Below are 14,250 nucleotides of genomic sequence, written 5' to 3'. Positions count from 1 at the left end.
TCCAGTCTGGTGAACAGTCTGGTTTCACCATTCTTCCTTGCAGAGAACCAGGCTGTGCAGGGGATAAACACCAGGCTGTGCAGGGGATAAACACCAGGCTGTGCAGGGGATAAACACCAGGCTGTGCAGGGGATAAACACCAGGCTGTGCAGGGGATAAACAGCAGGCTGTGCAGGGGATAAACACCAGGCTGTGCAGGGGATAAACAGCAGGCTGTGCAGGGGATAAACACCAGGCTGTGCAGGGGATAAACACCAGGCTGTGCAGGGGATAAACAGCAGGCTGTGCAGGGGATAAACACCAGGCTGTGCAGGGGATAAACACCAGGCTGTGCAGGGGATAAACACCAGGCTGTGCAGGGGATAAACACCAGGCTGTGCAGGGGATAAACACCAGGCTGTGCAGGGGATAAACACCAGGCTGTGCAGGGGATAAACACCAGGCTGTGCAGGGGATAAACACCAGGCTGTGCAGGGGATAGACTCCCAGTCATTCATCCCTTCACTCTTCCTCCTGCTCCACCATCACTGCTACAGAACATTCTTTCAGTCTACCAGCATTGGGTTATTTTAAAGCAGCAGCCAGAGGGCAGAGTTGGGAAAGAGGATTGAACATACAGGAGCATTGTGGCTGAAGACACGAGACATTTGTGACCTTCTAACGCCTGTTCTAACGCCTGTTGTCAGAGGTCTCCCTCTGTACGGTTCAAGGTGCTGCCTGTCAGGCGAGGGGAGGAGCCTGCAGCAGCGTTGCCTAGAGACGATTGCTTGTGTTTTGGGGGTAATTCATCCGACCACGTGACAGAGCCCAGACGTACGTCTCCTAAGACGTCGGGTCACAAGCCAAGATTTTTCCCTGGATCTTCTTCTGTAGACCACAACTCTGACTCAGATCATCTACTGACTGACTCAGATCATCTACTGACTGACTCAGATCATCTACTGACTGACTCAGATCATCTACTGACTGACTCAGATCATCTACTGACTGACTCATGTTCAGCACTGACACACACACACACTGCTAACACTGAACAGCCTGGAAACCAAGCGATTACACAACACCCCTGGCTAACAATCACCAGCATGAGTGGTCATGGTCACTGTTTGTGTAACAACATGACACATTGGAGTCCATTCAATCTGCCACTCATCTGACACACATGAATTCAGCTGTGACAAACTGGGACACACACCTCATCCATAACTCCCACGCAGCAGCTTGGTTCTCTCTGGATTAGCAGGCACTCACAGCCCACCACGTCCTCACAGCCCACCACATCCTCACAGCCCACCACGTCCTCACAGCCCACCACGTCCTCACAGCCCACCACGTCCCCACAGCCCACCACGTCCTCACATCCCACCACATCCTCACAGCCCACCACGTCCCCACAGCCCACCACGTCCTCACATCCCACCACATCCTCACAGCCCATCACGTCCTCACATCCCCACATCCCATCACATCCCCACATCCTAACAGCCCACCACATCCCTACTACCCACCACATCCTCACAGCCCACCACGTCCTCACAGCCCACCACGTCCTCACAGCCCACCACATCCCCACAGCCCACCGCGTCCCCACAGCCCACCGCGTCCTCACAGCCCACCGCGTCCTCACAGCCCACCGCGTCCTCACAGCCCACCGCGTCCTCACAGCCCACCGCGTCCCCACAGCCCACCACGTCCTCACAGCCCACCACATCCCCACAGCCCACCACATCCTCACAGCCCACCACGTCCTCACAGCCCACCACATCCCCACAGCCCACCACATCCCCACAGCCCACCCCATCCCCACAGCCCACCACGTCCTCACAGCCCACCACGTCCTCACATCCCACCACATCCCCACAGCCCACCACATCCTCACAGCCCACCACGTCCTCACAGCCCACCACGTCCTCACAGCCCACCACATCCCCACAGCCCACCACATCCTCACAGCCCACCACGTCCTCACAGCCCACCCCGTCCCCACAGCCCACCACGTCCTCACAGCCCACCACATCCCCACAGCCCACCACATCCTCACAGCCCACCACGTCCTCACAGCCCACCACGTCCTCACAGCCCACCACATCCTCACAGCCCACCACATCCCACCACATCCCACCACGTCCTCACAGCCCACCACGTCCTCACAGCCCACCACATCCTCACAGCCCACCACATCCCACCACGTCCTCACAGCCCACCACGTCCTCACAGCCCACCACATCCTCACAGCCCACCACATCCCACCACGTCCTCACAGCCCACCACGTCATCACAGCCCACCACGTCCTCACAGCCCACCACATCCTCACATTCCCACAGGCTGGCAGCAGAGGCCACTGAGTATAAGTGTTATTGACCTAATAAGTGTGGGCAGAGATCCTCATTTTCTTCTTGGTTGAAGCTTGTAGAAACATTCTTCCCATGCCAACTATGCTGTCTGTGTTTAAGTGTGTGGAAAAAACATATCTTTGGGAATATAACTGAATTGTCCGAAACATGGCCAGTATTACTGGAGACAGAGGGGATGTTAGATAAAGCTGACCTGCATGCTTCCTGAATGCTTTCATCTCTCTCTCTTACACACTGCAGCATAGCTAATCTAGTTTATCATGTGAGGTTTCAGATGAATATTAAACATACTTTAATACATTAACCCACAATTATTTACAAGAGGATATTTGTCCATTGCTAACATTAACACTACATAACACACATTACTGCAGCTTCCTCATTTTATTATGAAAAATGTAGACACAAATGATCCAGTTAATCCCGACAATGTTCCAGTCAAAGCTGTGTTCTCTGGTGGGAAATCTGAGGTCAATGCTTTATACATACAATATAATTCATGTCAACCATAACATTTTCTCATAAGGTGTCTGTTACTTGACACCTCTGTGAGTGTGTGGTTGGGTGCAGTGACGTGAGTGTATTGGTGTCAGTGAGGTGTGAGAGAGACGGTAGACTGGAAGGCGAACGAGATGTGGTTGCGAGCCTGCTCCAGGTAGGGATCTGTAAAGGTGTGTGTGTCTCCTGAGAAGTGTCTCCACTGCATCAGCTCAGACATGCTCAGATGCTTCTGGCCCACGCCCCCACGGTCACCTCGACGACCCAGTTGGCAAGGCCTGTCACTTCCTGGCTCCTCCTCCTCCTCCTCCTCTGGTACTGAAAACAGATAACCAATGAATACTGGAGCATGACGGTTGTAGAGGTGGCGTGTGGGTGTTTAACTGATGAATACTGGAGCATGACGGTTGTAGAGGTGGCGTGTGGGTGTTCCATACCGTGGGCCGAGCCGTCCATGCTACATCTGCAGTCCAGCAGCTCGTGAGTGAGAGAGGGCGTGTCCGTAAAACTGAAAAGATCTCGAAGCTCATTGGAGGAGAAGCTGGTGTGCTCCGCCCCTTTCCCCAGGTCCACCACTGTCCCAGAGAGGCCCTGCTTGGACACCTGCCTCTGGAAGATACGCTCCTCAATGGTGCCTGACACACACACACACACACAGAGACACACACACACACAGACAGAGACACACACACAGACAGAGACACACACAGACAGACAGAGAGACACACACACACACACACACAGACACACACACAGACACACACACACAGACAGACAGAGACACACACACACACACACACACAGACAGACAGAGACACACACACACACACACACACAGACAGAGACACACACACACACACACACACACACACACAGACAGACAGAGACACACACACACACACAGACAGAGACACACACACACACACACACAGACAGACACACACACACACACACACACACACAAACAGAGACACACACACACACACAGACAGAGACACACACACACACACACAGACAGAGACACACGCACACAGACAGACAGAAACACACACACACACACACACACACACACACACACAGACAGAGACACACACACACACACAGACAGACAGAGACACACACACACACACACAGACAGAGACACACACACACACACACACACACACACAGACAGACACAGACAGAGACATGTAATGTCACCAACCTCCAGCGTATGTGTGTGTGTGTATGTGTGTGTGTGTGTGTATGTGTGTGTGTATGTGTGTCTATGTATGTGTACTAACCAGCAGTGAGCAGACGATAGGTATGCACAGTCTTTTTCTGACCATCTCTCCACACGCGGGCCATAGCCTGAACACACATCACACATGGTCTGCCATAGCCTGAACACACATCACACATGGTCTGCCCCCTGGTGGAAGAGAGCAGACACTGCCCCCTGGTGGAGGAGAGCAGACACTGCCCCCTGGTGGAGGAGAGCAAGCATGTTGTTGTCTATCGTTGTCTAACCTGGATGTCGTTAGCAGGGTTCCAGTCAATGTCATACAGGACCAGGTGGGAGGCACCCACCAGGTTTAGCCCCAACCCCCCTGCTTTGGAGCTCAACAGGAAGACGAAGGTCTTGGAGTGGGGGCTGTTGAAGCTGTCGACCAGTCGCTGTCTCTGCATGGTTGGAGTGTGTCCGTCTAGACGGCAGAATGTGTAGCTCAGGTGGACACACAGGTCCTGGAGAATATCCAGAGTCTGTGTGTAGTTAGAGACCAGGACAACCCTGCAAACACACACACACACACACACACACACACACACACACACACACACGTGTGTAGTTAGAGACCAGGACAACCCTGCAAACACACACACACACACACGTGTGTAGTTAGAGACCAGGACAACCCTGCAAACACACACACACACACACGTGTGTAGTTAGAGACCAGGACAACCCTGCAGAAAGACCCGGCAGGCAGGCAGACTCACCTGTCTGAAGGGCTGAGGTATCTGACGGCAGCCAGCAGGTCTGACAGCACGAGCAGCTTCCCTGAGTCAGCACTCCTGAACCCTCCTGAGGAGAAGTTCTCTGGGAAGGCATGCAGCAGCCCCTCATACAGAGAGCTCTCCACCAAACCACTCTCTGTCCTGTCCTGGATCACACACACTCTCCTGGATCACACACACTCTTATGGATCGCCCTAACACACTAAACATGCACTGTAATCCCTCACATCTGGGTGCAGAATAACTGGAACTAACAGCTAATCTGACAGAACAGCTAATCTGACAGAACAGCTAATCTGACAAAACAGCTAATCTGACAAAACAGCTAATCTGACAAAACAGCTAATCTGACAAAACAGCTAGTCCAGTCCAGGGAGGCTCTCATGCTCCTCTCAAGGCTGTGTGTGTGTGTGCACGTGTGTGTACCTGTGTGTGTGTCCCTGTGTGTGTGTGTGTGTGCACGTGTGTGTACCTTTACAGTGGAGTACAGCAGTCCTGGGTGGTTGCAGAGCTTTTTCAGGGCGGTGATGCAGGCCAGGTGAGTGGTGCTCATCGCCCCCTGCAGGCAGGTGCGGAACACGCGCTGGGAGAGCATCTGGTACAGCTCCCTCTGTAGGGGGGCGGGGCCACAGAACAACGTCCAATCAGATCGCGGGGGCAGGTAGCGGTTGATGATCTCCTGGGTCCGCCTCAGAATGAACAAGCTAGTCTGACGTGAGAGCTGGCACGCGCGCTCCTCTCCCAACACCCTCTCCTCCTGCAGGCACACAGCAGAGATGAAGCACTTCTCTATGGAGTGCAGCCAGACAGGTGTTCCTGTGCCGCAGACAGGGGAGCAGCGTACCTCTGTACAGGAGGGCTGTCTGGAACGCAGGAGGGGCTCCTCGTACACCTTCCTATACGCAGCAGCAGACCCCAGGACTCCCGGGTTCACAAACTCTATGATGGAGTAGAACTCCTGCAGGTCGTTCTGCACAGGGGTGCCTGCCACCAAGGTTACCACGGAGACCAGCAAGCTGAGCTTAGATTTATGGTTTGTACTAAATGATCAAAGTGTATTATGAAATTGACCTAGCAGAGAGATTCTGGAATATATGTGTTTGTGTGTGATAGTGTGTGTGATAGTGTGTAAGTGTGTGTGTGAGTGTGTGTGTAAGTGTGTGTGTTTGTGTGTGAGTGTGTGTGTGTACCTGTCAGTATAACTCTGCGTGAACAGCTGAGGCCACTGAGAGCTGAAGACGTTTTGATGCTGCTGTTCTTCAGCCTGTGGCCCTCATCACAGATCACCAGCCCAAAGTCCAGCTTCTGGACCTGCACACACACACACACACACACACACACACACACACAGTGAGACGGGGGTGGGGGGTGTACCCTGGTGTTAAAGGACATGATGGCCCCACCCACCTGTTCCACAGAGCGCAGCAGCATCTCATAGCTGATGACCAGAACACTGTGTAGAGGAGACGCTACATACTGCTCCACCCTGTGGTCCTACACGTGCAGGCACACACATGCACGCACACACGCACACACGGATGAGTACTGAGAAGGCATGTTATTTTAAACATTATGAAAAGCCACATTATATTGTGCTGTGAACATGTGAACAGGACATGTGCTGTGTGTCACCTGGTCCACAGGGAACACACTGATCCTCTCACGGCCCAGCCACTTGTTAAACTCCGCCACCCAGTTCTGGACCAGGCTGCCGGGGGCAACCACTAGCACCCGCTTAGCAAGGGGCCTTCCGCCGTAGGGCCCCTGCCTCAGCAGCGTCCAGGCCAGGGCCACGCCCTGCAGCGTCTTCCCCAGCCCCATCTCATCAGCCAGGATCGCCCCGCAGCGCCCTGCAGCCCTGCTCTCACACACACACACACACACAGAGTGTGTTTAATATCAGCACCTTGTAAGAACAGCACTTCCTACCCAGCTGGGTTTGGTCATGTGGTCTCACCTCATCCCCAGGACACACTCATACAGGAACAGCAGCCCCTCTCTCTGGTGGGGGCGCAGATGAGAGGTCAGGTGAGGGTCGACCACCACGTCCACCACAGGGAGGCCCGCCTTGTTACACGCCCACTGGTGATTGGCTGAGGGTCGCGGCATCACTAGAGCACCTGGAGTGAGAGGGAGAGACAGAGAGAGACAGAGAGAGACAGAGTGAGAGAGAGACAGAGTGAGATAGAGAGACAGAGTGCGATAGAGAGATAGAGGGAGAGACAGAGACAGACACAGGATCAAACTATCTAACTGTTTAATCATTCATTCAGACAGAGGCACTATGTATTGCTCTGGGTTTGAGGTGGAAGCGTACCTGGAGCTAGTGGGTCGTGACGAGGCCTGCAGGTGTGCTCCCCCTGTGGCTGCCTGGCCCCTCCCATCTGCGCTGCACCCAATAGCGTCGGTCGACAGAACGGCTTGGAGGCGGGTCTTCGGGAAGGGGGCGGGACTGATTGTGGCTCCTCTTTGTCGATTTGGACGTCATGAAAACAGCGACCTCTGGCGAAATCCTGGTCTGAAATCACCCCCATAATCTCCACCTCCTTCCCCCCCACCATCAGACTCTTCCCCTCACTCAGAGAGAGCAGCTCCGACACCTTGTATCCACTACCTACACACACACACACACACACACAGTGTATTCAACTGGGGATAGAAATTAGAATGAAAAAAAATTCTCTGGTAGAGTGGCAGGAGTCAGAGAGGAAAGGTGTCACACCCTTGCCGATGTCTTTTCCCTCCATGTCCTTGAGCGTGGCGCTCCGTCCTCTGGTCACTAGCACTGCATCACCCTCCCAGCGCTTATGCTTCTTCTTACTGGCCTTGCACCACATCACACTGAAGTACCGCACCTCTCCCTGACCGCAGCCAGACCCCACCACTCCAGGCACCGAAGACAACTGCACCAGGAGCTCCGGGACCTGTGGAGACCTGGGGCCTGCCTGGGGGGACCTGGGGCCGGCCTGGGGGGACCCTGGAACAACCAGACCAAGAAAACACGATTAACCAATGACAATCAATGACAAGGTGAAATAAACTCCTTCACCAGTAGGTGTCACCGATCCACTGAGGCCATCCAAATATCTAAAGCCAGGGGCTTTCCTTCAGCTCCATGCCCAGGAAGAGCCACCAGTTGTTGGTTAGCTAGTATACATTTAGTCATTTAGCAGGCGCTCTTATCCAGAGCGACTTACAGTAAGCACAGGGACATTCCCCCGAGGCAAGTAGGGTGAAGTGCCTTGCCCAAGGACACAATGTCATTTGGCACGACTGAGAATCGATCAACCTTCTGATGACTAGACCGATTCCCTAACCGCTCAGCCACCTGACTCCCAAGCAAGGTCCCAAGCAAGGTTAACAAGTCCTGCAGTACAGCTGCAGGTGCTTAATGACGCATGTATGATATAATAAATACATCAGGTTCCAGGTGATCACATCCTTCCTCCAGACAGGAGTTGGGTCTCTTGTCAAGTTAATGACTGATGGATGACAAGAGAATGAGACATCCTCATAAGGGCTGAGTGATGTAGAGCAGACAGGAGTGATCTAGAGCAGACAGGAGTGATCTAGAGCAGAGAGGAGTGGTCTAGAGCAGACAGGAGTGATGTAGAGCAGACAGGAGTGGTCTACAGCAGACAGGAGTGATGTAGAGCAGACAGGAGTGATCTAGAGCAGACAGGAGTGATATAGAGCAGACAGGAGTGATATAGAGCAGACAGGAGTGATGTAGAGCAGACAGGAGTGATCTAGAGCAGAGAGGAGTGGTCTAGAGCAGACAGGAGTGGTCTAGAGCAGACAGGAGTGGTCTAGAGCAGACAGGAGTGATCTAGAGCAGACAGGAGTGATCTAGAGCAGACAGGAGTGGTCTAGAGCAGACAGGAGTGGTCTAAAGCAGACAGGAGTGATGTAGAGCAGACAGAAGTGGTCTAGAGCAGACAGGAGTGATGTCGAGCAGACAGGAGTGATGTCGAGCAGACAGGAGTGATCTAGAGCAGACAGGAGTGATCTAGAGCAGACAGGAGTGATCTAGAGCAGACAGGAGTGATCTAGCGCAGACAGAAGGAGGGAGCAGACAGGAGTGATGTAGAGCAGACAGGAGTGATCTAGAGCAGACAGGAGTGATGTAGAGCAGACAAGAGTGATCTAGAGCAGACAGGAGTGATCTAGAGCAGACAGGAGTGATCTAGCGCAGACAGAAGGAGGGAGCAGACAGGACTGATGTAGAGCAGACAGGAGTGATCTAGAGCAGACAGGAGTGATCTAGAGCAGACAGGAGTGATCTAGAGCAGACAGGAGTGATCTAGAGCAGACAGGAGTGATCTAGCGCAGACAGAAGGAGGGAGCAGGGGGTCAGATGTCTAGCAGGACAGTCTCAAGTGTAATAAACAGAAGACCAGAGGATCTGAAACAAGCAGATTTAATAATAAAAAAGAAAGGTAGGATAGAAGTCTGGACTACAGAGATCACAACACAGAGCACTGAAACATCCCTTCATCCCTCTCCCCCAGCCCCCCCACCACCGTGGGGTCCATCTGTGACTGGGGTCTGGGACTGGGGTCCATCTGTGACTGGGGTCCATCTGTGACTGGGGTCCATCTGGGACTGGGGTCCATCTGGGACTGGGGTCTGGGACTGGGGTCTGGGGTCCATCTGGGACTGGGGTCTGGGACTGGGGTCTGGGTCATCCACAGACACAAGCTGCAATGCACATCCCAGCACCATCTCTTTCCATCCACTTTGAAAGCTGGACACCACCTGTGTGTGTGTGTGTGTGTGTGTGTGTAACAGAATTGCTTGTTACTTCTAGTAAGAATAATAATAATGTGTAACATTAGAAGTTTGAGTGTGTTTTGATGGTGTACTCAAGCAAAAGAGTAGGCAGCATTTGTGTGTTTGTGTTTGTTACAGGGGCAGTGTGTGTGTTACAGGGGCAGTGTGTTTGTGTGTGTTACAGGGGCAGTGTGTGTGTTACAGGGGAAGTGTGTGTGTGTGTGTTACAGGGGCAGGGGTAAGCCGTGTCTGAGTCTGGCAGCTCTGAGTTTCTCCACTTTGATCTTTGTTCTGAGAAGCTCCTCCTCCAACTCCTGCTTCCGTTTCAGCCCCTCCCTCTTCTCCTCCAGGTACACGCCCACTTTCCTGTGATTGGCCAGCACCAGCTCATGCTCTTCCTTGGCCAGCTGCAGTGGGCGGACCCTGTCCGGTTCGTGGCGGGGGTAGAGGTCGTGGGGGTAGAGGTCGCGCCGCAGGGGCAGTGGCGAGGCGGAGAGAGGGATGTTGACGGAGGAGGGGCAGGGGGAGAGGGATCCATCGTAACCATGGACGCTGCCGACATCCTCCTGGTCCAGCTGGTCCGCCTCCAGGTCCAGGCCCACGCGGGTGGAGAGGATGGTGAGGTCAGGCGGAGGCTTGACGTCGTCTTCCTGCTCGGGCCTAGCCAGGGCCCCGTCCAGGTGGATGGTGAGGGGGGCGCTGGGGTAGTCAGACAGGCCAGGCAGAGAGGAGCTGCTCCCTGGGTGCTCTAGGGGGGAGCTGGGCTTGGCGTACACCAACCTGGGGACACAGGCACCATGTTACCTAGGAAACCATGTTACCTAGGACACCATGTTCCCTAGGACACCAGCATTACCATCCACTTGTGATATGTTTACATTACTTACCATACATACATACACACACACACACACACATATATATATATATATATATATATATATATATATATATATATATATACACACATATATATATATATATATATATATATATATATATATATATACACACACACATATACATACATATATATATATATATATATATATATATATATATATATATATATATATATATATATATATATATATATATATATATATATATATATATATATATATATATATACACACACACATATACATATATATACATACAGTATATGTATCTTAGTTTATCTACTGCATGTCACTTTGGATAAAAGCATCTGCTAAATGAATATATGACTGATGTAAAAATACCTCAATGGCAAACTCCATTAGTACATCTGTCTAGATTAAATCGGCTACAATTTGTTATAACATTTGATGACATTTGGCTAACTTATTTCAGTAATCAAGTCATAAGACAGCAGTTATAAAGACAAAGAGAGAGATACACACAACAGAACGATAATAACCAATTGGACACTATGGAGTGTGTGTGTGCGTGATTGGAAGGATGCCCTAGTGTGTAACAACACGAGTGTGTAAGCTGACAGCAGGGTGTGGGGTGTTAGTGGCCCCTCCCCTCTGTGTGGCCCAGCCCTTCTGTGTGGCCCTGCCCCTCCCCTCTGTGTGGCCCAGCCCCTCCCCTCTGTGTGGCCCCTCCCCTCTGTGTGGCCCAGCCCCTCCCCTCTGTGTGGCCCAGCCCCTCCCCTCTGTGTGGCCCAGCCCCTCTGTGTGGCCCCTCCCCTCTGTGTGGCCCAGCCCCTCCCCTCTGTGTGGCCCAGCCCCTCCCCTCTGTGTGGCCCAGCCCCTCCCCTCTGTGTGGCCCAGCCCCTCCCCTCTGTGTGGCCCAGCCCCTCCCCTCTGTGTGGCCCAGCCCCTCCCCTCTGTGTGGCCCAGCCCCTCCCCTCTGTGTGGCCCCTCCCCTCTGTGTGGCCCCTCCCCTCTGTGCCGTCCAGCCCCTCCCCTCTGTGTCGTCCAGCCCTTCTGTGTGGCCCTGCCCCTCCCCTCTGTGTGGCCCAGCCCCTCCCCTCTGTGTGGCCCAGCACACTAGTGTGCCTGGCTGGCTGTGACAGGGAGCACCCACCGTGTGGCTCCCGCTCTGAGCATGTCCATCCATCTCACTACTTCTGGAGTACTGACTATGGCTTTGTAGAAGTGTGGGTGTATGTGATTGTGAGTAGTGTGTGTGATTGTAATGGAGTGTGTTTCCCATACCTGTGCAGTGCCTGCTCTTTGTCGTGCTGGGGAACGTGGTGGAAGAGGTTAGGGATCATGTCCATCACTCTCCTGGTGGGCTCCGAGATGTTCCCTCTGTACTCTCTCTGGGTATGTCTGCGTTGCATCACTTCCTGTTTGGCCGCCTCCTTCAGCCTCTTGTAGAGGGTGCGGAGGCCCTGGGCGGTGCGGGGTGGGCGGTCGCCCCCCAGAGCATTGTACTGCTCTGCCACCGTGTCCCAGCACTTGTTCTTGTCCACGATGACGGCGTGCTTGTTGGTGTGCTCCTCCAGGATGCGCACGTGCGGGCGCACCAGCTTCAGCAGGTCCAGCTTCTCAGACAGGGTGAAGTTGGAGGAGCGAGCCTTACCCACCATGTTGGACATGAACACTGAGCCTGAAGCCATCTTAGAGCATAGCGGATTCATCAAGTCAGAACCAGGCCTAAACACGTCTCCACACCCGCACACTAGCTTAGACTTGCCTTCTGTTCTCCCTTTTCTACCTTCCTGTTTCTCCCTCTCTCTCTCTCTCTCTCTCTCTCTGGTCTGTACCTTTCTGAGCACACACACAGATGAGGCTAATGCTGGTTTAGGTCTCACTCTCTCCTACCTCTCCCCTGAATCTGTCTGTCTCCCCTCTTCTCAATCACAACTGTCTAACATGCATTTAGACAGACCCAGACTGTCAGACGAGGTCTTCCCTGCTCTGCTCTGCTATACAACACAAACAGGCTGCGCACACAATAAGAATCAGGCTTAACTAGGCCAGCCTCGTTTAGGCCCCCGCCTACCGCGGAGGGCTTTGGATGAATTCCTCCCAGCTTAGTCTGACGTAGCTAAGCTGCTTAAACCCAGCCCGACCTACTTACAGCTCGGTCTCGATAAACCTCAAACCAGGCACACCGCGCTCATACACTCTGCATTACAGTACACTTCTAATAAAGGTGTGGGAGGAGGAGAAGATAGGAGGAAATCATGTGTCTCATAACATATAATCGGCGTATAAGAAAAAAGCTTTATGTGTTCTGAGCAAGTGAGATGAAAATAGTACTGGTTTAACTAACCGAGACCATGCGCGTGCTGCGCATGCCCGTGAGGAAGCGCGGTTTTAGACAAAAGAAATCCCAAATCCGCTTCACCGATAAACATACGAATCAAGCCCAGGCATGGATGGAAGAAGGGGGAGGTGGTCCAGGGTAAAACATATAACTAAAGTAAACGTTAAAATGTGTGAAATGAGAAAAGAGCGAGGCACTAGTTGCTCTGTGGAAGAGGGGGGAGCCTGAGCGCGTGTGCCCACTGATCCTGAGCACGGTCCTAATCTGCCTCGCGCTGCCGCTGCACCGCCGCCTGTTTTGCATGACGCTGGACCTTCTGTCCGTCCAACAGCCTCATCCGGTTAAAACAAGGTTCATCGGAGTTGGGCAAAGCGTGCGTGTGTGTTGTGTATTTATAAAAGCTAGCGACGCAGCATTAAAATAATCCTCACCACGACTATCGTTATCTAGTTATCTAGACTGGCGTCGCGCTGTGGCGTTTAAAATACGTATTAACGTCCTGCAGGGTAGGCGGTAAGGCTGCATAATTTTGATAGGATATTATAACAATCAGTTAAGGATATTCCTGTACAGACGTGATGAAAACGTGAGCCATATCAAGACCGTCCTTGTGATTGACAGGAGTAACTGCCCATCACCGGAACGGATACACATGCCCGGGTGTGCAGCAACAATCAACATAGCCTGTCTCATAGTGCTCTGACAATAGTAACCCACAAGTTACGCTGTAGCATACCACCGTTTACATCTGAACAAAGAAAATAAAAATGGTTCATAACGTCAAAAAATATCCACGATGAGTTCAAATATAAAATAAAATAAATTAACAGTACGCAATTTGCCACAAAATTATTCTTCCTTTAACTCCAACACCGCTCCTGCCTGCCAGCGAAACTTCTGACCGTGCAGGGAGAGGGCACACACACGCACACACATAGCCGTGGCAGGTAGATCTTACCTGCAGGTCTTGTGTCGCCTTCAGCTGCAGGCCCATCTCCAGGATCAGTCTGATTCTCACTGCTCTCTGTAGCACTCAGAACCCGGGACAGGGCCCTGGACAGGTGTGGTGCTGGGGCTCTGGTGGTCAGCCCAGGGGAGGACACGGGCTTCTCATCACATATCACCCTGGGTAAGAAGGTGGCTGCCAACCTCTTCTGGACCTGGAACAGATTTATTTTTACTCTATTTTTGCTGTCCATCTGTAACTTCAGCCACGTATTCAGTTCGCGCTCCTCCACTGACAGGAGCCCCACTCAGACCACATCAGATACCGTCACATCTGGGATGGGGCTCTTTTTGAGTGATAACGGATGTATTAGAACCTTGTTTAGCGCGTGGTCAAAGCTGAGTTTGGGCATCAGCTGCTCGGGCAAGCAGACAGGAGAACCGGACACCGAGGCACCGGGAGGGACGAATCTA

General features: G+C 52.6%; 2 protein-coding genes across 2 annotated transcripts; both read right to left on the bottom strand.

Annotated features, from left to right (window-relative positions):
* Positions 1–2,724: 2,724 nt before the first annotated feature.
* rad54b (RAD54 homolog B) lies at positions 2,725–7,825 on the bottom strand. Its single transcript, XM_084669091.1, has 13 exons — positions 7,574–7,825; positions 7,169–7,465; positions 6,809–6,971; positions 6,484–6,709; positions 6,259–6,345; positions 6,042–6,162; positions 5,696–5,835; positions 5,324–5,608; positions 4,834–4,997; positions 4,363–4,624; positions 4,137–4,203; positions 3,291–3,488; positions 2,725–3,171 (listed from the first exon to the last, which is right to left on the bottom strand). The coding sequence occupies exons 1-13, from the start codon at positions 7,686–7,688 to the stop codon at positions 2,945–2,947; spliced, it is 2,352 nt and encodes a 783-aa protein (XP_084525217.1). The 5' UTR covers positions 7,689–7,825; the 3' UTR covers positions 2,725–2,944.
* A 1,432-nt stretch (positions 7,826–9,257) lies between these two features.
* LOC146301720 (fibrinogen silencer-binding protein-like) lies at positions 9,258–13,963 on the bottom strand. Its single transcript, XM_084669092.1, has 3 exons — positions 13,790–13,963; positions 11,772–12,178; positions 9,258–10,404 (listed from the first exon to the last, which is right to left on the bottom strand). The coding sequence occupies exons 1-3, from the start codon at positions 13,823–13,825 to the stop codon at positions 9,849–9,851; spliced, it is 999 nt and encodes a 332-aa protein (XP_084525218.1). The 5' UTR covers positions 13,826–13,963; the 3' UTR covers positions 9,258–9,848.
* Between the last annotated feature and the right edge of the window lie 287 nt (positions 13,964–14,250).

The sequence above is a fragment of the Hypomesus nipponensis genome, chromosome 2, assembly GCF_054491055.1.
Source record: "Hypomesus nipponensis isolate SF chromosome 2, ASM5449105v1, whole genome shotgun sequence".
In the NCBI taxonomy this organism is placed as follows: Eukaryota; Metazoa; Chordata; class Actinopteri; order Osmeriformes; family Osmeridae; genus Hypomesus; species Hypomesus nipponensis.
The sequence above is the reverse complement of the archived record's forward strand: the minus strand, read 5'-3'. Positions and strand labels throughout refer to the sequence as shown.

Coding starts and splice junctions, on each gene's coding strand:
- rad54b (XM_084669091.1), bottom strand. CDS start 7,688: ATGTGGTGCAAGGCCAGTAAGAAGAAGCATAAGCGCTGGGAGGGTGAT. Junction 6,346..6,483: donor GTGTGTTCCCTGTGGACCAG/GTGACACACAGC, acceptor CTGCACGTGTAG/GACCACAGGGTGGAGCAGTA. Junction 4,204..4,362: donor ACCCTGCTAACGACATCCAG/GTTAGACAACGA, acceptor ATGTGTGTTCAG/GCTATGGCCCGCGTGTGGAG.
- LOC146301720 (XM_084669092.1), bottom strand. CDS start 13,825: ATGGGCCTGCAGCTGAAGGCGACACAAGACCTGCAG. Junction 12,179..13,789: donor AGGCGACACAAGACCTGCAG/GTAAGATCTACC, acceptor CTATGCTCTAAG/ATGGCTTCAGGCTCAGTGTT. Junction 10,405..11,771: donor AAAGAGCAGGCACTGCACAG/GTATGGGAAACA, acceptor CTGTGTCCCCAG/GTTGGTGTACGCCAAGCCCA.